The sequence below is a fragment of the Macaca thibetana genome, chromosome 6 (assembly GCF_024542745.1).
Source record: "Macaca thibetana thibetana isolate TM-01 chromosome 6, ASM2454274v1, whole genome shotgun sequence".
NCBI lineage: Eukaryota > Metazoa > Chordata > Mammalia > Primates > Cercopithecidae > Macaca > Macaca thibetana.
Window position 1 is genome coordinate 682,388 of NC_065583.1, and position 23,559 is coordinate 705,946.

The window sequence follows — 23,559 nt, forward strand, 5'->3', positions numbered from 1 at the left end:
TCTTGTAAATTTGTTTATGTTCTTTGTAGATTCTGGATATTAGCCCTGTGTCAGATGGATAGATTGCAAAATTTTTCTCCCATTCTGTAGGTTGCCTGTTCACTCTGATGATAGTTTCTTTTGCTGTGCAGAAGCTCTTTAGTTTAATTAGATCCCATTAGTCAATTTTGGGGTTTGTTTTGTTTTGTTTTTTTAACTATATTTTAAATTCTAGGGTACATGTGCACAACATGTAGGGTTTGTTACATAGGTATACATGTGCCATGGTGGTTTGCTGCACCCAACAACTCGTCATTTACATAGGTATTTCTCCTAATGCTATCCATCTCCCAGCTCCCTACCCCCCGACAGGCCCCAGTGTGTGATGTTCTCTGCCCTGTGTCCAAGTGTTCTCATTGTTCAATTCCCACCTATGAGTGAGAATTATGTGGTGTTTGATTTTCCGTCCTTGTGATAGTTTGCTGAGAATGGTGGTTTCCAGCTTCGTCCATGTCCCTGCAAAGGACATGAACTCATCCTTTTTTTATGGCTGCATAGTATTCCATGGTGTGTATGTGCACATTTTCTTTATACAGTCTATCATTGATGGACATTTGGGTGGGTTCCAAGTCTTTGCTATTGTGAATAGTGCCACAATAAACATAAAGTGTATGCATGTATCTTTATAGTAGCATGACTTGCAATTCTTTGGGTATATACCCAGTAATGGGATCGCTGAATCAAATGGTATTTCTAGTTCTAGCTCCTTGAGGAATCGCCACACCGTTCTTCCACAATGGTTGAACAAATTTACACTCCCAACAGTGTAAAAGTGCTCCTATTTCTCCACATCCTCTTTAGCATCTGTTGTTTCCTGACTTTATAATGATCACAATTCTAACCAGCCTGAGATAGTATCCCATGACTTTCTTCACAGAGTTGGAAAAAACTACTTTAAAGTTAATATGGAACCACAAAAAAGCCTGCATAGCCAAGACAATCGTAAGCAAAATGAACAAAGCTGGAGGCATCACGCTACCTGACTTCAAACTATACTACAAGGCTACAGTAACAAAAACAGCATGGTACTGGTACCAACGCAGATATATAGACCAATGGAACAGAACAGAGGCCTCAGAAATAACACTACACATCTACAACCACTTGACTTTTGACAAACCTGACCCAAACAAGCAATGGGGAAAGGATTCCCTATTTAATAAATGGTGCTGGAAAAACTGGCTAGCCATATGTAGAAATCTGAAACTGGGTCCCTTCCTTACACTTTATACAAAAATTAATTCAAGATGGATTAAAGACTTAAATTTTAGACCTAAAACCATAAAAATCCTAGAAGAAAACCTAGGCAATATCATTCAGGACATAAGCATGGGCAAAGACTTGATGACTAAAACACCAAAAGCAATGGCAACAAAAGCCAAAATTGAGAAATGGGATCTAATTAAACAAAAGAGCTTCTGCACAGCAAAAGAAACCACCATCAGAGTGAACAGGCGACCTACAGAATGGTAGAAAATTTTTGCAATTTAGTCATCAGACAAAGGACTAATATCCAGAATCTACAAAGAACTTAAACAAATTTACAAGAAGAAAACAAGCAACCCCATCAAAAAGTGGGCAAAGGATATGAACGGACACTTCTGAAAAGAAGACATTTATGCAGCCAACAGACACATGAAAAAAATGCTCATCATAACTGATCATCAGAGAAATGCAAATTTTGTTTTTTGTTGCCATTGCTTTTGGTGTTTTAGAGAGAAAGTCTTTGCCCTTGCCTACATCCTGAATGGTATTGCCCAGGTTTTCTTCTGGGATTTTTATGGTCCTAGGTCTTATGTTTAAGTCTTTGATCCATCTTGAGTTAATTTTTGTATAAGGTGTAAGGAAGGGGTCCAGTTTCAGTCTTCTGCGTATGGCTAGCCAGTTTTCCCAAGACCATTTATTAAACAGGGAATATTTTTTCCATTGCTTGTTTGTCAGGTTTGTCAAAGATCAGTTGGTTTTATATGTGTGATGTTATCTCCCAGGCCTCTCTGTTCTCTGTTCCATTGGCCTAAGTATCTGCTTTGGTAACAGTACCATGCTGCTTTTGTTACTGTAGCCTTGTAGTATAGTTTGAAGTCAGGTAGCATGATGCCTCCAGCTTTGTTCTTCTTGCCCAGGATTGTCTTGGCTATGTAGGCTCTTTTTTGGTTCCATATGAAGTTTAAAGTAGTTCTTTCCAATTCTGTGAAGAAAGTCAGTGGTAGCTTGATGGGGATAGCATTGAATCTATAAATTAGTTTGGACAGTGTGGCCATTTTCACGATATTGATTCTTGCTATCCATGAGCATGGAATGTTTTTCCATTTGTTTCCTGTCTTATTTCCTTGAACAGTGGTTTGTAGTTGTCCTTGAAGAGGTCCTTCACATCCCTTGTAACTTGGATTCCTGGGTATTTTATTCTCTTAGTAGCAGTTGTGAATAGGAGTTCACTCATGATTTGGCTGTTTGTCTATTATTGGTGTATAGGAATGCTTGTGATTTTTGCACATTGATTTTGTATCCTGAGACTTTGCTGAAGTTGCTTATCAGCTTAAGGAAATTTTGGGCTGAGACGATGGGGTTTTCTAAATATACAATGATGTCATCTGCAAACAGAGACAATTTGGCTTCCTCTTTTCCTATCTGAATACCCTTTCTTTCTTTCTCTTGCCTGATTGCCCTGGCCAGAACTTCCAATACTATGTTGAATAGGAGTGGTGAGAGAGGGCATCCTTGTCTTGTGCCAGTTTTCAAAGGGAATGCTTTCAGTTTTTGCCCATTCAATATGATATTGGCTGTGGGTTTGTCATAAATACCTGTTATTATTTTGAGATATGTTCCATTGATACCCAGTTTATTGAGAGTTTTTAGCATGAAGGGGTGTTGAATTTTGTCAAAGGCCTTTTCTGCATCTATTGAGATAATCATGTGGATTTGTCATTGGTTCTGTTTATGTGATGGATTACGTTTGTTGATTTGGAATGCTGGTGATTCTTCCATATTGATTTTGTATCCTGAGACTTCGCTGAAGTTGCTTATCAGCTTAAGGAGATTTTTGGGCTGAGACGATGGGGTTTTCTAAATATACAATAATGTCATTTGCAAACAGAGACAATTTGATTTCCTCTCTTCCTATCTGAATACCCGTTATTTCTTTCTCTTGCCTGATTGCCCTGGCCAGAACTTCCAATACTATGGTGAATTGGAGTGGTGAGAGAGGGCATCCTTGTCTTGTGCCGGTTTTCAAAAGGAATACTTCCAGCTTTTGCCCATTCAGTATGATATTGGCTGTGGGTTTGTCATAAATAGCTCTTATTATTTTGAGATATGTTCCATCAATACCTAGTTTATTGAGAGTTTTTAGCATGAAGGGGCGTTGAATTTTATTGAAGGCCTTTTCTGCATCTATTTAGATTATCATGTGGTTTTTGTCATTTGTTCTCTTTATGTGTTGATTGCGTTTATTGATTTGCATATATTGAACCAGGCTTGCATTCCAGAGATGAAGCCCACCTGATCATGGTGGATAAGCTTTTTGACATGCTGCTGGATCCTGTTTGCCAGTTTTTGTTGAGGATTTTTGCATAGATGTTCATCAGGCATATTGACCTGAAATTTTCCTTTTTTATTGTGTCTCTGCCTTGTTTTGGAATCAGGATGATGCTGGCCTCATTCCTTCTTTTTCTATTGTTTGGAGTAGTTTCACAAGGAATGGTACCAGTTCCTCTTTGTACCTCTGGTAGAATTGGTCTGTGAATCTGTCTGGTCCTGGGCTTTTTTGTTGTTGTTGGTAGGCTATTAATTACTGCCTCAACTTCAGAACTTGTTATTGGTCTATTGAGGGATTCGATTTCTTCCTGGTTTAGTGTTGGGAGGGTGTGTGTGTCCAGAAATTTGTCCATTTCTTCTAGATTTTCTAGTTTATTTGCATAGAGGTGTTTATAGTATTCTCGGATGGTAGTTTGTATTTCTGTGGGGTCAGTGGTGATATCCCCTTTATTATTTTTTATTGTGTCTATTTGATTTTTCTCTCTTTTCTTCTATATTAGTCTAGCTAGTGGACTATCTATTTTGTTAGTCTTTTCACAAAAGATTAACTCCTGGATTCATTGATTTTTTGAAGGGTTTTTCATGTCTCTATCTCCTTCAGTTCTGCTCTGATATTAATTATTTCTTATCTGCTGCTAGCTTTTGAATTTGTTTGCTCTTGCTTCTCTAGTTCTTTTAATTGTGAGTTAGAGTGTCAATTTTACATCTCTTCCACTTTCTGATGTGGGCATTTAGTGCTATAAATTTTTCTCTTAACACTGCTTTGGCTGTGTCCCCGAGATTCTGGTATGTTGTGTCTTTGTTCTCATTGGTTTCAAATAACTTTGTTATTTCCGCCTTGATTTTGTTATTTACCCAGTAGTCATTCATGAGTAGCCTGTTCAGTTTCCATGTAATTGTGTGGTTTTGAGTGAGTTTCTTAATCCTGAGTTCTAATTTGACTGCAGTATGGTCTGAGAGACTGTTATGATTTCCATTCTTTTGCATTTGTGGAGGAGTGTTTTACTTCCAATTACGTGGCCAATTTTAGAATAAGTACTATGTGGTGCTAGGAAGAATGTGTATTCTGTTGATTTTGGGTGAAGAGTTCTGTAGATGTCTATTAGGTCTGTTTGGTCCAGAGCTGAGTTCAAGTCCTGAATATCCGTGTTAATTTTCTGTCTCGTTGATCTATCTAATATTGACGGTGGGGTGTTAAAGTCTCCCACTATTATTATGTGGGAGTCTAAGTCTCTTTGTAGGTCTCTAAGAACTTCTTTTATGAATCTGAGTGCTCCTGTATTTGGTGCATGTATATTTAGGATAGTTAGCTCTTCTTATTGCATTGATTCCTTTACCGTTATGTAATGCCCTCACTTGTCTTCGTTGCTTTAAACTCTGTTTTATCAGAGACTAGGATTGCAACCCCTGCTCTTTTTGCTTTCCATTTGCTTGGTAAATATTCCTCTATCCCTCTATTTTGAGCCTATGTGTGTCTTTGCATGTGAGCTGGGTCTCCTGAATATAGCACACTGATGGATCTTGACTCTATCCAGTTTGCCAGTCTGTGTCTTTTAATTGGGGCAGTTAGCCCATTTTCCATTTAAGGTTAATATTGTTATGTGTAAATTTGATCCTGTCATCATGACGCTAGCTGGTTATTTTGCACATTCCTTGATGCAGTTTCTTCACAGTGTTGTTGGTCTTTATATTCTGGTGTGTTTTTGCAATGGCTGGTACCAGTTTTTCCTTTCCATATTTAGTGCTTCCTTCAGGAGCTCTTGTAGGGCAGGATTGGTGGTGACAAAATCCCTCAGCATTTACTTGTCTGTAAAGGACTATATTTCTTCTTCACTTATGAAGGTTAGTTTGGCTGGATATGAAATTCTGGGTTGAAAATTTTTTTAAGAATGGTGAATATTGGCCCCCACTCTCTTCTGGCTTGTAGGGTTTCTGCAGAGAGATCCACGGTTAGTCTGATGGGCTTCCCTTTGTAGGTAACCTGACCCTTCTCTCTGGCTGCCCTTAATATTTTTTCCTTCATTTCAACCTTGGTGAATCTGACAATTATGTGTCTTGGGGTTGTTCTTCTTGAGGAGTATCTTAGTGATTTTCTCTGTATTTCCTGAATTTGAATGTTGGCCTGTCTTGCAAGGTTGGGGAGGTTCTCCTGAATAATATTCTGAAGTGTGTTTTCCAACTTGGTTCCATTTTCCCTGTCACTTTCAGGGACCCTGATCAAGCATAGGTTTGGTCTTTTCACATAGTCCCCTATTTCTTGGAGGCGTTGTTTGTTCCTTTTCATTCTTTTTCTCTAATCTTGTTTTAATGCCTTATTTCAGTAAGTTGTTCTTCAGTCTCTGATATCCTTTTTTCCTCTTGATCTATTCGGCTATTGATGCTTGTGTATGCTTCACGAAGTTCTCGTGCTGTGATTTTCAGCTCCATCAGGTCATTTATGTTCTTCTTTAAACCGATTATTCTAGTTAGCAGTTCCTATAAGCTTTTGTCAATGTTCTTAGCTTCATTGCATTGGGTTAAAACATGCTCCTTTACCTCAGAGGAATTTGTTATTACCCATGTTCTGACGCCTACTTCTGTCAATTCGTCAATTCTGTCAAACTCATTTTCTGTCCAATTTTGTGCCCTTGCTAGAGAGGAGTTACGGTCATTTGGGGAAGAAACATTCTGGTTTTTGAAATTTCCAGCAATTTTGAGCTGGTTTTTCCTCAGCTTTGTGGATTTACCTACCTTTGATCTTTGAGGCTGATGACCTTTGGATGGGGTTTTTGTGGGGGGGGGACCTTTTGTTGATGTTGATGTTACTGCTTTCTGTTTGTTAGATTTTCTTCTAACAGTCAGGCCTCTTTTCTGCGTGTGCTGCAGTTTGCTGGAGGTTCACTCCAGAACCTATTTGCCTGGGTATCACCAGTGGAGGCTGCAGAACAGCAAAGACTGCTGCCTGCTCCTTCCTCTGGAAGCTTCATCTTAGAGGGCCACTGGCCTGAGGCCAACCAGAGCTCCCCTGTATGAGATGTCCGTCAACCCCCGTTGGGAGGTCTCTCCCGTCAGGTGGCACAGGGGTCAGGGACCCACTTGAGGAGGCAGTCTGTCCCTTAGCAGAGCTCGAGCACTGTGCTGGAAGAACCCTCCCTGTCAGCATCTGCTGCTGTCTGCAGAGCCAGCAGGCAGGAACGTTTACGTCCACTGAAACTGCGCCCACAGCCACCCTTTCCCCAAGTGCTCTGTCCAAGGGAGATGGGGGTTTTGTCTAAGCCCCTGACTGGGACCGCTGCCTTTCTTTCAGAGATGCCCTGCCCAGTGAGGAGGAATCGAGAGACACAGTCTGGCCACAGCCTCTTTGCCATGCTGTGTGGAGTTCCGCCCAGTCCAAACTTCCAGGCCTCCTTAGCACTGTCAGGGGAACACCGCCTACTCAAACCTCAGTGATGACAGATGCCCCTCCCCGCACCAAGCTCCATCGTCCCAGGTCAGCTCCAGACTGCTGTGCTGGCAGCGAGAATTTCAAGCCAGTGGTTCTTAGCTTGCTGGGATCTGTGGGAGTGGGACCTGTTGTGTGTGCCCACTTGGCTCCCTGGCTTCAGCCCCCCTTCCAGGGGGTGAACAGTTCTGTCTCACTGTGGTTCCAGGCGCCACTGGGGTACGAAAAAAAAAGCCTGCAGCTAGCTCGGTGTCTGCCCAAACAGCCACCCAGTTTTGTGCTTGAAACCCAGGGCCCTGGTGGTGTAGGCACATGAGGGACTCTCCTGTTCTGTGGATTGCAAAAATTGTGGGAAAAGCATAGTGTCTGGGCCAGACAACACAGCCCCTCACAGCTTCCCTTGGCTGGCGGAGGGAGGCCCGGAGGGAGGTCCCCCACTCCTTGCACTTCCTGGGTGAGGCAGCGCCCCACCTTGCTTCTGCTTGCACTCCATGGGCTGCACTCACCGCCTAACCAGTCCTCATGACATGAACAGGGTACCTCAGTTGGAAATGCAGAAATCACCTGCCTTCTGCATTGGTCTCGCTGGGAGCTGCAAGCCGGAGCTGTTCCTATTCAGACATCTTGCCAGATCCTTCCAGTGTTTTTCTTTATCGTAAAATTAAATTTAACTATGGAACACTTCATGGATGTGCACGTCCTCCTTGTGCAGGGGCCACACTAATCTCTGTATCATTCCAATTTTAGTAAACGTGCTGCCGAAGCAAGCACTACTGGGAATAATTGCTGTGAGATTTCATGATTTTGTGTGTATAAAATAGCTTATTCTTTTTTGTTTCTGAGTGGCACTTTATTTGCATGGATATGTCATAATTTGTTCATCAACTGGTGAGCTTTGTGTTGTTTTCAAATTTTGGCTGTTACAAATAAAGCTGCTATGAACATTCACATATTTCCTTTTCTCTTGGAAAAATAATTAGAAGGCCATGCTGGATCATGTGGTTAGTGACTGTTTAACTTTTAAGGAAACTACTGAACTGTTTTCCAAAGTGACTACGTTATTTGACATTCCCATGAGCAGTGCATGACAGTTTCCCTCCTTCCACATCCTCACCAGCGCTTGCTATGGTCAGTCTTTGTAATTTTAGCCACTCTAATAGATGGTAATGGTATATTGTTGTGGTTTTAGTTTGCATTTCCTTAATATTTAATGACATTGACTATCTCTTCATGTGCTTATTTTTCATCTGTGTATCTTCTTTGTTGACAGGTTTTATCAGTAATGATGGTGGCTTTATAAAACTTTTGCTCTGTATCTATTGAAATGATCATATGGTTTTCTTTTTTACTTTATTAATGTGCTGAATTACACTGACTGATATTTAAATATTAAACCAACCCTGCATTTGTGGGACAAACCACACTGAGTAGTTATATGTCATCTTTAAATAAATTGTTTAGTTTCATTTGCTAAAATTTTATTTAGAATTTTTGTGTCTATGTTAATGAGGGATATGGACCTGTAGTTTTCCTTCCTCTTCTTCTGTTTTCTTTGCCTGGTTTTGGTATCAGGTAATGCTGGGCTTATAGAATCAGTGAAAAATCCTCCCTCCTCTTTATTCTTTGAGCCTCACATAGCAGGTGTTCAATAACTATCCCGTGGGCGATTTGGTATAGAGAAAAGTAAATTAATGTGGAATAAGCAAACAGAGTTTATGGTGGGAAAATGTATAATATAAAAACACATCATTAGAAAACACTGTGCCATCAAACCTGCAAGCAGGATTCACATTCATCGTCTCTTTAATCTTTACCTGCGAGGTGGGAATCACTATTCCTGACTAACAAGTGAGGAGCCTGGGAGGTTGTGACTTGTTCAAGATCACTTAGCTGGATGGAGTTTTCACAAAGTAAATCTTATGTGAGTCTATTCCATCCCCACTTCAGGGCAGCCATGGCTTCTGACTCCCACAGGGACAGGCCAATCCTCCCTCATCTGGAAGCTGCTGCTGCTGCCGGGCTTAGGAGAGAAGAACCTCAGCACCCTAAAGGAGAGTGGGAGGCGTGACTTCCTGTGCGCAGGCTTCGGAGAGGAAGCTGGGGCCGCCTGTGGGGCGCACTCTCCCTTTGCTGTGTCTGGGTCTGCGGTGTGGGGCCCTTTAAGCAGGGTCTTCTCTCTCTGATCCCAGGACACTGGACATATGAATATGGGAGTCCTATTTTCCTCTTCATAGATCACATGCTGGATATAGGGTCTCAAGAGGCCTTGAAACTGACATGTCAGGATACAAATTCTGGACTGGTCATTTGTATTGAAGAAGGAGATGTTCCCACCCTCATAGTCCAGGAAGACCCCTACTCGTGTAGGAGGGGTCTCGAGGGGAGAGGTTGATAAAATGGGGATTGAATGTGAAATACAAATATTCTGTCGTCAGTCCGAAGACCCAGTACCCATTGTTGGGAGACAAAGTCACAGAGTCCTTCCTCCTGTCTGTGTCATCCTGGCACACTCCCACACACCACCCTACATGTTGTCCCACGTCCACCTCCCAGTAATGTTTCCCTGCCTGGAAACCCTGAGACGCCACCACACTCTTCCTTGTGAATCTCTTCGTAGAGTAAGGCACCTTCTGGGGAGCTTTTCTATGGGTTACAGTTTTCAGATCAGAAACGCAGAGCTGTGGGTGAGCCGTCTCCGGGTCCAGAGTCACCTCCACTGAGGTGCGGTGGGGGAGAGAGGAAGCGTGAGTTACTGAAGAGGAAATCTGGGCTGGAACAAGAGGTCGACCCTCCCACTGCAGACTGGCTCCCGATAGGATCTGGCCAGTCCCACTATCCCCTCAGCCGTGTCTCTCTTCTCCAGGGCAGCCCCTGTGCCTCACTGATGCTTGGAGATGCTCAATCACCAGAGGTTCAACTCCTCTGCATCACCCAGCCCGACCACTGCCCTCCCAGGTAAGCCCATATTTGACTTTGTGAGACCTTGAGTGACTCCAGGATTCACCTTCCTTCCACCCACCCGTTCCTGCTGACTTCACTTCTTTCCCCTTAGCACAGACCCCTAGAAGCCAGCTACTGGTGCCCTCAGTTCCCTGGCGTCTTGCCTGTGACCCCTCCGAGCTGACCCAGTCCCTATGCTTTTCCTTCCAAGTCCTGGGCCAAGAAGTGCATTTAGAGGCAGCGGCAACCTGGGGTGGATTGGGGCATCACAGATTTGCTGTCTGCAAGCCGGGTGGGCTCCATATTTGTCACTAGTCATCTTCCTACTCCATGCCCACTGTCACCCTCTCAGGCGTCGGTACCTGCGTGTTTCCGGGCATCTCTCAATTCTGAAAGCAAGCAGACAGAACAGGCAGTTCAGTGCTCAGGTGGGAAACAGGCCTCAGGGAGAAGGGAGAGACCAAGGATTAGGACCTTTTTTGAGTGTCGTGGGCCCTCTCAAGAGATCTGAAGGCAGCTATGGGGCTTCTCTACAAAATGCACCTCCCCCTAGAATCTGACAGTTTCAGGTCCCCATCACAAACTTGGTTCTGCAGGGACCCATGGGCCTCGGATATAAAAATCCATAAATGAGGACTTGGAAAAGAAGTATGGTAAGAGGAAGATTTTTCTCTTACCTGCCTGTTTGTGTATCTTCTCCAAGTCTGAAACAAAAAAAAAAAAAAAAACACATAAGAGGCTGACATCACAGAGCAGGGCCCAAGGACAGCGTGGGAGGAAAGCCCTGCATGTGATAACACTCTCACTTAGTTTATCCTGCAGTTTCGCACGAAACAAAAGCAGACGATTTCGTGGTTGATACAGGACTGGGTAAAGTCTCAAAGCATCAGGCCAGGGAGGTTGAGGATCACCCACCAATTTTTCTCAGGTTCCTCCCTGTGGTCCACACCCTCAGAGCTTGTGATCAACACCTCCCCCCACCACCACACACAGAGCGGACCAACGGGCAACAGGCACAGATGGGACTTCCAGGCCCTGAGGCCTATCCTAAGCCCTCCAGATATCTGAGGGGCAACTCATTAGCCGTGGATGGAGAGAGCGAGGCAGCTGCTCTCCTCCCCCTGCCGGTACTTCCTGTCCAGCCTGGAGCCGGGGTCTCCAGAGGCTCACGCTGTGGATCAGGGAGGGACCCGGGAGAACCATGTGTGGGAGGCTCAGGACGTGACACACACTTACCCAATTCTGCCTGGATTTTCCCTGAAACAGAAACAGTGTATTCAGTGGTGGACACAGGAGTGTGCAAGGTACAAACATGACCCTGGCTGCTTGCACAGGTGGGACAAGCTGCAGGTGTGAAGGGCAGGGCCTCTCCTAGAACACTTACATGTGCTCGTCTCCGCAGCCCCCCGCACGGAGCATAGCTGTATGGGGGGAGCAAGAGATCAGGAAGGTTCATGCTAAGGAGAGGGACAACAGCTGGGATGCTGTAGAGGTGGGGATGGAGGTGGGAGAAGGCGGCTGGGAGGGGAGGCGGGGGGATGGAGGTGGGAGAAGGCGGCTGGGAGGGGAGGCGGGGGCGGCCTCATCCCCAAGGGGAAGTGTCACTCCCAAGGAGGAAATTTGTTCTGGGGTGAAGACTCTTACTGAGATTATCATTTTATCTCAGTCACTGAGTTTTATTTCCTCTTTTATGAAGTCTTTGCAACTACCCTGAAATTTTCTTGTAAGACTCCTGTTGTAGCTAGTGGAAATTTATTCATTTTTATATATTTATTTTTTGAGTCAGGGTCTCACTCTGTTGCCCAGGCTGGCGTGCAGTGGTGCGAACATGGCTCACTAAAGCCTTGCCAGCCTCCCATCCCAACCTCCTGAGAAGCTGGGACCGCCATCATGAACCACCACACCTAGCTAATTATTTTATTTTATTTTTAAAAATTTTTTTGTAGAGAGGAGTTCTCGCCATGTGGCCCAGGATGGTCTTACACTCCTGGGCTCAAGTGATGCTCCCACATTGGCCTCCCAAAGTGCTGGGATTACAGACACGAGCCAACACACTCAGCCTGTTTGTAGGAATTTATGGGAACTCTTTTTGTACTGAAAATCAATGATCTGCTTATCCTGTGCTCCATGTAAAGTAGAAAGGGATTGGCAGAGGCTGGCATTTCCTGAAGGAGCCGTTTCAGGCCAGCACAGAGGAGGCTGAGGACTGGCTTCCCTGTGCCTCAGGTGGCGGACCCTGGGGGCCTAGGGCTGGAACAACAGAGCCCGGAGGTGTGTGAGGGCAGCCTGATACCAGCTCCACAGGAACCACGAAGAAGGTGTGGGCCCATACTTCTCTCTCTCACTTACCTTTGGATTTGAAGAAAACAACTGTCATCCCCATGACAACAACACATAGGCCACCACAGAGTAATCCGAGTAAAATAGAGGCCAGGAGCCAAGGTGAGGGCTGGAAAAACGTCTCTGAAAAACAGTCCCACAGACCCCTCAGTGATTACTAAGCAGGTAAGACCATTTTACGCCCATTTAAGGAATCCCCCAGTACCCCAAGATGAAAACATTTTTCTCCAATTTCTTCTATAGATTTAAAGCTTTGCGTTTCTGTATAAGTCTTGATCCATCTGGATTTTATATATTTATTCACGTGTGTGTGTGTGTGTGTGTGTGTATGTAATGAGGCGGAAGTTCAATGTCATCTTCTTCTAAGCAGGTATTGACTGTGCTGGCAATGTTTATTGAGTGGACCTTGCTTCACACACTGCCACACATGCAAGGTCACCTCTGTGTACCTCAAGTTTCTGTTCCAGCTTGGATTTGTTTCTGGGCTTTCTGTTCTTTCTCATTGATCCATAGGGTTATCTCTGTGCCAATAATTTTAATTGGCTTAATCTTCAAAGCTTTGGGATATGTCTCTGAGATAAGACTAAGCTTCTTAGCTTGCTCTTATTCCACTGTGTCTTAGCACTTCTTGGCTATTTGTTTTGCCCCATAAATTTTGGAATTGACTTGTTAGGCTTTAAGAAAACTCTGAGTCAAGTGCGGTGGCTCATGCCTGTAATCCCAACAGTTTGGGAGGCCGAGGTGGGAGAATTTCTTAAGGACAGGAGTTCGAGACCGGTCTAGGCAACAAAGTGAGATCCCCATCTCTAAAAATATTTAAAATTAAAAAAAAATTAGCCAGGCAAGGTGGTGCACACCTGTGGTCCCAGCTACTTGGGAGGCTGAGGTGGGAGGATTGCTTGAGCATGGGAAGTTGAGGTTGCAGTGAGCCATGATTGCAACACTCTACTCAAGCATGGGCGACAGAGTGACAGCTCGTCTCAAGAAACAAAAAAAAATGTGCTGAAATTTTTCTATGGAATTGTATTGAATCTGTATAGCAATTGTAGGAGAACTGATATCTTTAAAAATATGCATCTTATCTGAAAGGTGTTATATTTGTTCTCTTATTTTAGTTTTCATTAGTGTCTGTTACTGCAGTTTTGTAATACCCTTCAATAAGATTTTGTAAATGTTTTATTACACTTATTCCTGGTTAACATTTTTTTATTGTTATTGTACATGGCATGTGTTTTTCTTCCTTTGCTGATGTTTACTAATGCAATTGATTTTGTTTATTTATCTCATTTTTCATGAACACGATGGGTTCTTTTATGAGTTGAAAGAATTTGTCTGTAAATTTTCCTAAATTTTCCATTTATATAATCATATAGACTGTGAACAATGGCCATTTTATTTTTTTCTTTCTAAAAGTTATAACTTTTACATTTTCTTCCCTTATTGAAGTGACTGCTAATAGTAACAGTACTCTAATATAATATGGAACAGAAGTGTCTAATGCAATCTCCTTATGTTATGATTTTAAATGACACATTAGGTATGTTTTCTGTGTGTATTTAAAAAATTAAGTGGCTTACTATTTTGTATGATGTTTGCTGCAAGTACCTTTAGATATCTTTTTATCCGCTTAAGCAGGGTCTCTCCTATTTCTAGATTGATAAAAAGTTTTCTTCTATTTCTAGATTTGCAAGTGTTGAAATCATGATGAATAGATGTTGAAGAGTTATCTATGTTTTATTTATGTCTCCTAAGAAAATTATAGTTTATCTCTTTTAACTAATTATGGTAATAATCACATTAATATATGTTCCCATGTTGACCTAACATTTTTTTCCAGGATAAGTTTGGTCATGAGATATGTTTTTGTGGACTTTTCTACTTGCAAAATTTTTGGTAAGATTTTTACATTTTCAATTATGAATAATGTTGGTAAAAATTTTTCCTTTTTCGAGTTGCCCATTTCTGTTGTGGTGCCAAAATTATGTTGACTCAATAAAATTAGCTTAATATTTCCTGTTTTTCTGTTTTCTGGATGACTTTGTGAAAGATACATTTTCTCTTTTCTTGAATATTTGGTTGACTTTGCATATAAAACAATGTGGCTCTTGTCTCTTCCTTGTGGGAAGACTTTTAAATGCTGACTCCACATCTTTCACGGTTACAAATTAGTCAGGTAGTCTATCTTTCCTTCGGATTTTGTATTTTACGTTTGTCTTCTGTTTAAAAAATTTTTGAGACAGAGTCTCACTCTGTCCCCCAGGCTGGAGTGCAGTGGGATGATCTCAGCTCACTGCAATCTCTGCCTCCTGGATTCAAGTGATTCTCATGCCTCAGCCTCCCGAGTAGCTGGGATTACAGACACACACCACCACGCCCACCTAATTTTTGTATTTTTAGTAGAGATGGGGTTTTGCCATGTTGGGCAGGCTGGTCTCAAACTCCTGACCTCAAGCGATCTGCCCGCTTCAGCCTTCCAAAGTGCTGGGACTACAGGCGTGAGCCACTGCACCTGGTCTGTATTTTACATTTTTCTATGAAAACTTTCACTTCATCATATTCAGTAGAAAAGGAAAAAGTTATTCAAAGCAGTTTATCTTGTAAATCTCTACTCAATCTTTAGTTGTGCCTTCTTGTTATTTCCTGCATTCTTAAATTGTGCTGTTTCTCTTTTATTCTTAACTGATGCTGCCAGTTTATCTATTTTAATAACACTTTGAACCATCTAAGTTTAGATGTATTAATCTGCACTATTTGTCTTAATATTTCCATATTTCTATATCTTTAGGATTTCTTCCACTTTCTTTTGCTGTTTTCTGAAATATATATTGACGCCTAATATCAATATTCAGCGATTCCATGCTAATAAGAACATTTAAGGATTTAAGGATATAATTTTTTTTTTTTTTTTTGAGATGGAGTCTTGCTCTGTCCCCCAGATTGGAGTGCAGTGGCACGATCTCGACTTACTGCAACCTCCACTTCCCAGGTTCAAGAGATTCTCCTGCCTCAGCTTCCCGGGTAGCTGGGATCACAGGTGCCCGCCCACCACACCCGGCTAGTTTTTGAAGTTTTAGTAGAGACAGGCTTTCACCATTTTGGCCAGGCTGGTCTTGAACTCTTGACCTCAGGTGATCCACCCGCCTTGGCCTCCCAAAGCGCTGGGATTACAGGCGTGAGCCACCGCGCCTGGCCGGATAAAATTTTGACTCAGAAAACCGTATTAGTTCCATTTTACACATTATGATAGATTGTAATTTTATTATCAGTTTTAAGAATTTTCTACCTATCACTATGCTTTCTTCAATTTCTCAGTTATTTTTATGTTTAAAAATTTTTCAAACACTTAAGAATTTAAACTATCATTTGCTATGGTCATTTAACTTTATTAAATTATGATTAGAGAATTTTGTGTGCATGATATCAACGTTTGAAAATTTTCTGAAAACCATTTTATGTGTTTATATCTGACAAAATTTTATAGAAGTTCCAAGTGTGGTAAAAATTCATGTGTATTCTACAAACCTGGAATCCTTCTCCAAAATATGTTATTTCAGGCTTATTAATTTTTACTTCAAATATTATATATTCTTACTCATTTTGTCTACTTATTTAATCAATTTTAGAACTCAAAGTATGATCTTTTTTCTTATATTTCTGTTGATATTTTCTTTTTATATTTTACATGTATCAGGTACATATATATTTAAAATTTTCATATTCTTATACTGAGTGAACTTATGTTTTTGAAATAACTCTATTCCTAATGTCCTTTTTCTTAAACCCTTGTCTTTCTTTTCTTGACACTAATATATCTGTTCGATTCTTCTTGATTAATATTTCTCTAGTATTTTTTATTTTCAATGAATAGGTCATATATGCTACATTTTTCCTCTTATGAATTGCAATTGAGATTTTTATTATTTATTTATTTTTATGTTTTTGAGATGGAGTCTTGCTCTGCTGCCCAGGCTGGAGCACAGTGGTGCCATCTCGACTCACTCTCTGCAACCTCTGCCTCCTGGGTTCAAGTAATGAGATTTTTAAATCCAGTCTGAGGTTCTTTGTCTTTTAACTGGCAAATTAAATCCTTTTACATTGAGTGTGATTCTGGAAACATTTTAGTTTATGTAAATTTTCCTACTATTTGTAAATCCTTTCTGAAATTTTCTACATTTTTATTCTGCTTCATGAAGGAGCAATGACGTTTTCTCAAAATGAAGAAACAATTATTTTCTTAGTCCTAGAGTTAATTTCCTTAAGTTTTGTATGTGTTGAGTTGTGAGTGTTGCACCATTGGGCTATTGTGTGGTGAAGGAAATACTTAATTCTACTGCCTTGGAATTGTAAACAATTCTACTTCTGCCTTATCAAATGTTTGTTTTTTTTTTTTTTTTATACCTCATCAATCTTTGACTCTCAAAACAAATCACTGAAGCTGGGTGGTACTACACAGCAATCCCAGACACAAGCTGCTGCTCTACCCTGGGTTACCTATGCACACACCCATTCCTTGCTCCTCCTTCTCCCCACTCACCTCCTATCAATACCTTGGATTCCACCTCATGACTCTGCTCAGCAAGGTGGATGGAACACGATATGCTCCCAACATTTTCCTGGACTATAATGGAGGTCTCCACATCATACATGTTGTGCCCATCTGCATTTGCTCTGGAGTCTGAAGACAAATGCTGTCCTTGTGGACCTTTCCACTTGACTGTGGGCTGTGGGAACCAGCCTGAGGACAGGCAGAGTAACTGGATACCTCCGTCAACATATCCCACGATGGAAATAAGAGGAAGTGAGCCCAGTGCTGGGAAGAAAACAGGGAAAGATGAAAGTGAAGACCAAATTTCAAGCTTACAGCTATTTTGAGTCTAGTTCATCAAGCCTGTACCCATAAACAGCACACACATCCTTCTCTCTCTCTCTGTCTTACACACACATCCACTCATAATACTACTGCAAGACTTTCCATGGTCTATGTTCATTTAGCATTTATTTAGGAACCACTATGTATGCCTGGATATTCCTAAGTATGAAATAGGATGCAGTGCATAAGACACAGCCCCTTCTAATGAGAAACTCATTGACCAAATAGTGAGGAAACTGTATAAAATACATTTCATAGTGAAACGCAACTATGAAAGCACAGTCAGGTTAGCAAAGAGAAGAGTGCTTAACTGTCAGGGAAAGTCACAGCTTCCTGGAGATGACATTTGCACCCTTCTGTGTCAGAAAATAGGAGTTTTATTGTGGTCAGGTTAGGGAGAGGGGAAGTATTTTAGATAAAAAGAGGCAAGTGCAAACCACAATGTGAAAAGTTAACATGCCACAGTGATTTCAAGGACTCATGAGTATTTATATTCCAGATAATGATGTATAAGAGAGTAGGGGTGTGAGACAAGGTCTGAAAAAGGCACAAGGCAAGCCATGGGGGTCATACATTCACTGACCTGAGCAATGTGGACTTGCCCACAGCCACTTTAAGAACTGTAGACCAGTAGGGCTCTTACCAGTCTCCAGCAGGTGGGAGTTATGGTAAGACCTGTATCTTAGAGAGGTCTCCAGACAGCAGCATGGAGGAGGGACCACAGAGAACACTCCGGAGGAGAGTGACCCGCTGTGCAACTACTGAAGTGACTCCAGTGAGAGAAAAGAAGGGCTGGGGAGGAGGAGGGTTTTGAGAAGGGGAACTGCAGATACAGAATCTATTTGGGAGGTTGATTCAATAGGACTGAACATCAAGGAAGGGTTTATTGTGACATCCAGATTTGTGACTTGGGAAATGTGGAAGAGTACCCCTTATGTGGTTGACTTCAATTTGATGATTTAATATTGCCTTTTAACCACTCCAAACAGAACTTCCTTTCTGAGTGCTGTTCTCTGCCGTTCCCCAGGGTCTGGATCAATGCATGGAGCGTAATAAATGTTTATTAGTCAATAAATTAATGAAAGAATGATGATGGTGTAAGCACCAAGGAAGGGAGCTCAAGTAAGATGATGTAGACTTATCTTCCTTGCTCCTTCCTCTAAGTAAAACTATAAACCCTGGAAATGAGGCAAGCATAGGTGCATTGTGAAAAGTGGAAAGACTAAGGAGGACTGACTAGGGACCCCAGGACTAGAGAAAAACCACAGCAGCTGAGCATCCTACGACCACTCCCCCACTCCCACCTCCAGCAGAAGTAGGTGGCCCAACGGGAATCTTTCCACCCCTAAATGGCTGAAAATACATGATATGCAAAGTGGTGCTGGCAGAAGAATTGACCATGAGCCCCATTGACTGGAGGCCAGGGGAAGAGTTCTTTGTCCCACTATGCCAGATGATCACCTCTCTCACAAGAAACACTGGGGAGCAACATGGGGAAACACCTTTTACTGCCACAGTCGGTACTAGAAAAGATGATCAGAATCTCCAGGGACATCAGATAAGCAAAGCAGACCAAAATAATACAGTAAAGTCTCTGAAAATTAAATTGTATTTGGAGCCACAACCACCAAAAATAGACTAGGACGTGAGTCATAAATCTAAACATGGTGACTGCCTGCAAAACAGAAGCTTTACATAGGGTCTAGAGTGTCTTACAATAACTAAACCACTTAGATTTCAACTAAAAATTACCCATCACACCAAGAACCAATTAAATATTAACTTGAATGAAAATAGACAATCATGTGATTGCCAAGACCAACATGAATAGCTATTATTAAAGTGTTTCAAAAAGCAATTATGAATTATCTCAAAAAAATTAAAACTCACAAAAAACACAGATGTTATAAAAAACAAATTGGAAGTTATATAACAGAAAAAAATACAAAAACAAAAACTAACTGGGTAGCTTCAATACTAGAGTGGAGATGACAGAAAATAAAATTATTGAACTCCAGGATACAACAATGAAACTTAACCAGCGTGAAGAGAGAGGAAAAGATTTTTTCTAAAGAGGAAAAACAGATCCTCCAGGACCTATGAGACAATAACAAAATATCAGCATTTATATCATCATAGTCCCAGAAGGAGAGGTGAATGAGAGAGCTGAAAGAGTATTTAAAGAAATGATGGCCGATCTAATCAAATGAGGTGAAAGTCCTTTCAAGAAGCTGAGAGCAAACCAAATAGAAGTGCAAAGAAACTCATGCCTTGATAGATCATAATTAAATTTCTGAAAATAAATAAAACTATCTTGAAAGCAATCAGAGATAAATGATGCATTGTATATAAACCAATGACTGCAGATTTTTCATGAAGAATCTACAAGGCCAAAAAGAAGTAGCACATTTTTCAACTGCTGAAAGAAAATAACCATCAGGAAACTTCACAAATTCTATATCTGGCAAAACCATTATTCACAAATAAAGAGGAAATCATTTGCATGTTTATTCTCAGATAAACAGAAACTAAGAGAATTTGTCACTAGCAGACCTATCCTAAAAGGATGGCTGGAGGAAATTCTTCAAACAGAAAGGAAATGATAAAAGAAAGAATCTTGGAATATTAGGAAAGAAGAAAAGCAATAGTAAAAAGAAGAATAAGGAAAACTACAATAGATTTTCCATTTTATTAGTGTTTAACAATCACATACGGGCTGGATGTTGTGGCTCACGCCTGTCATCCCAGCACTTTGGGAGGCCAAGGCTGGGGATCATTTGAGGTGAGGAGTTTGAGACCAGCTAGCCAACATGGCAGAACCCCATCTCTACTAAAAATACAAAAAAAATTAGCTGGATGTGGTGGTGCATGCCTGTAATCTGAGCTACTCAGAAGGTTGAGGTACAGGAATCACTTGAACCCAGGAGGTGGTGGTTGCAGTGAGCTGAGATCATACCACTGCACTCCAGCCTGGGTGACGGGGCAAGACTCTGTCTCAAAGAAAACTAAAAATAAAAATTACATATGATGGTTTAAACAGAAATTAAGTCACTATCTGATGTAGTGCTTATGTATATAGAAGAAATACTCAAGGCAGTATTATTTTTAAATTGTGGAGATTAAAGGGATCTAAATGAAAATGAAGTTTCCACACTTCAAAGTGGTAAAATGTTGATACAGTAGATTGTGACAAATTATATATGAATATCATAACACTAGAATAGCACCTAAGAAAACGTGACAAAATATTATACTAAAAAAAGACTAACAATAAGTTGTAATGGAATCCTAAAAAAAATTTAGTAACACACAAGAAGTCAAGAAAAAAGAAGAAGAAAACAAAAGAAATTGAAACAGGACAGGCATCGTCACTCTCATTTCACCAACAGGGTGGCAGTGGTTTTCCTCCGTATCCTGTCAGGTGGTGGCAGGTGCAGGTGGCTGTCCTCTGTGTCATGACCCCACCTGTGTGATGGCAGGGCCAGGCTCATCTCCAGAAACCTCAGGTCAGGGATGCCCACCGAAGCCTTTTTACATCATGTCAGAATCTGGAAAGCCTGTTTTATTTCATTATCTGAAATACTCTCAAGAGCTGATAACGGTAGCATGACTTTGCAAGACAACTCAGTCATAAATAAACAACTGACCTGACACCTGCAGCTCCCAGGTGGCCTCCTTGTCGTAAATCTGGGAACTGAACCAGCACCCATACAGGCCCATGTCCAAGGGAGTGATGTTTTTTAGTCTTAGAGAGACATGCCCCCTTGCAATGGAGACCTTCAGAAGCTCAGTTCTCCCTTGATACTGTGGCATCTGCATAAATTCCCAGTCTTCCCCATCTCTGTAGAGGTGGACCACAGCATGGAGCTGATTCCTGAAGAACCGCACTTCCATGGCCTCTGCACTGGTCTCAGGAAAGAGGGAGCAGGAGAACACTGCGTCCTCCCCCACCGAGGCCTGGACAAACTTGCCCGGTCCAGTCACTTGCCACTGTCCTATAGGAGGAAACATAACAGATAACTGAGCAAAATCTACTTGAGTCCTTCTCAGGGCTCTGGTGGGCAGAGATGTGTGGGGTGTGGGGTGTCGGGTGGGGGATCCATCAGTCTTCTTTCTAAACCTGATGACTTGGATTTGCGCATCTTCTTACACTTGTGAGAACCCTTCCGTGTCAGTTACTTCACTCGGTTCTCATACACATCTCATGTGAGATGAGGTGAGGTCTGTGCTATCAATATTTCCCACATTCAACATGAGGAAACCCTGTCTCTGGGGCTGAGTTGTTCAGAGGCCTGAGAGGCACCTTCCAAATGCAGACTCCCTGAGTAGAGGAGAATCTACCTCCTCGTGCTCTCTGCCCAGCTGCTTAATGAACACTCACACCACCGCCTTTGCATCTTCTATGCTAAAAACCTTTTTAAATGACTCAGGAGGGGAGTAAGTGGCCATAAAATATCCAATTTGGGGAAATTTATTTCCTTCGAATAGATGATTACGTCTTGTAAATGTTTTATGGATACAAGAGAGAAATACATATTCTCTGCTGAAGCACATTTATTTGTGCTTCTTTTTTTAAGTAGACTTCTGCCACATTCTGAAGGACATGGTATGACACAGTGAGGAGATTTTATAGTTTTTGTTTCAGAGATTTGCTCTTTAGTGCACTCACGTTGTGACATATCTTTTCCATGACACCTACCTTTTACTCCAGGTAATAATTTTATGTTTTTCCACTTTATTATTTCGTACTTGAATAGTACTTCATCTAGCAAAAGCTTGTCCAAGCCACAGCCTGTGGGCTGCATGAGGCTCAGGACGGCTTTGAATAGGGTCCAATACAAATTCATAAACTTTCTTAAAACATTATAAGACTTTTTGTGATATTTTTTCATTCATTAGTTTTTGTTAGTGTTAGTTCTTTCAACATGGCCCAGGGAAGCCAAAAGATTGGACACCCCGACTCTAGTGCTTTATCAACATGGCTTACCTGTTTTTTTGTTTGTTTGTTTGTTTGTATTTTCTTGGTACAGCTTTGTCTTGATCCTCACTTGAAACTGTCTTCATCTTGCTGCAAGTGACATAATTGTTTGTTTTCTGCAAGTCTTCCCTGCACAACTCTCAGCTTCATGAGGACAGAGTGTGTGTGTTTTCCTCAGCACAGGATTCCCCATGCCCAGCACAGAGAATGGGCTCCGCAGACAGGGATTATGCTCTTGAATGGTGAGTGCTACTTTCTTTGTGCATTTGCTTCTCGGTTTTGTGGTCAACTAAGTAATTTTCCTGGTGTAAATCACACTTACAACTCTGTATGATTAGAGTTCTTCTTAGAGAGATCACAAATGATGGAGGCCCACTCCCTTCACCTTCCAAGTACCCAACGCTTTGACTGGCAGTGTCTCTTGATTCATTCACATGTATCCATTTATGGTATATTGGTATACCTGTGTGTGCTGTCTGCATGTGCATCAGAGGCAAAGTGGATCCCATGTGTTAATTTCCAGATAAGTGGATGTTTTTAATTTTAGCACTAATTATGTCTAAGTTGAAGTACATTTTATAAATCTTGCTGAAATGTATTTCACTTGTGCATCTTTAAGAGTATTATTAAATGAGGTGTGATTTTGCCACCTGATGTCTGACTAGCTGCTGACGTGTTGTAGCAGATGTTGAGGCCCTGCTCCTCACCGCCCAACCCTGAGTCCCCCTGCAGTGGGATGGGCATTTCCCTGCCTGCTGACAGCTCCGCCCCTGGAGCCTGGCCTCTGCCTCTCTGCTGATGGCTTCTTGCAACCTTTGGAACTTACTCAGCCCAGGCACAGGGCAGCCAAGAAGGTTTGCGATTTTAATAGTCCCGGGGGGACACATCTCACCCAGTGGGGAACAGGAAGCGGTGGATGTTGGGAAGATCCTGAGCCATCATCTATATGGTTCCTCCAAAGGACACAGTGGGACTGGGTCCCAGTTGCCACCACCGCAAGCTGTTCATTCGTGCACCTTCTATGGCTTTCCTCCCACTGGCTTCACTCTTTGCACCTTGTCGCTTTTGTTTCTGAGAACGATCTGTTAAACAAACCATCTGCAGAAAGGCCCTTGCTCTAGATCAGTTTTTGGGAACCAACCTGTCAGCTGGGCTGCTGTGAGTGCTGCCCTGAAGGCTGCGTGAGACTCTCAAGCTGGGCAAACAGTTTTTAGTACATGTCTGTTTCTCCGGCCGGCCTTGCTGCTGTCATTTTTCTTGCTGACAGCATCTCCCTTTACTCCTTCCCCTGGGGAGAAGCAAGGAATAACACTGTCTGTGGTTGCAACACACTGTGCACCAGTGGAGCTCTGTGCTGCATGCTCTACATGCAGAAGTCCATGCAGTCCACACAGTAGCCCTTCAGCCACAGGATGTCACGGATGTGATATTATTACC

General features: G+C 42.0%; 1 protein-coding gene and 1 non-coding gene across 2 annotated transcripts; both read right to left on the bottom strand.

The window, feature by feature from the left end:
• Positions 1 to 7,661: 7,661 nt before the first annotated feature.
• On the bottom strand, positions 7,662 to 7,765 carry LOC126957712 (U6 spliceosomal RNA). Its single transcript, XR_007726891.1, has one exon. It is a non-coding gene; the product is annotated as a U6 spliceosomal RNA (small nuclear RNA).
• A 941-nt stretch (positions 7,766 to 8,706) lies between these two features.
• Positions 8,707 to 22,996, bottom strand: BTNL3 (butyrophilin like 3). Its single transcript, XM_050795149.1, is given in 7 exon segments — positions 8,707 to 9,368; positions 9,370 to 9,710; positions 10,297 to 10,323; positions 11,171 to 11,191; positions 12,284 to 12,397; positions 16,809 to 17,084; positions 20,792 to 22,996. Coding segments are annotated over 7 exon segments (1,590 nt in total). The 5' UTR covers positions 21,156 to 22,996; the 3' UTR covers positions 8,707 to 8,921.
• Positions 22,997 to 23,559: the final 563 nt, after the last annotated feature.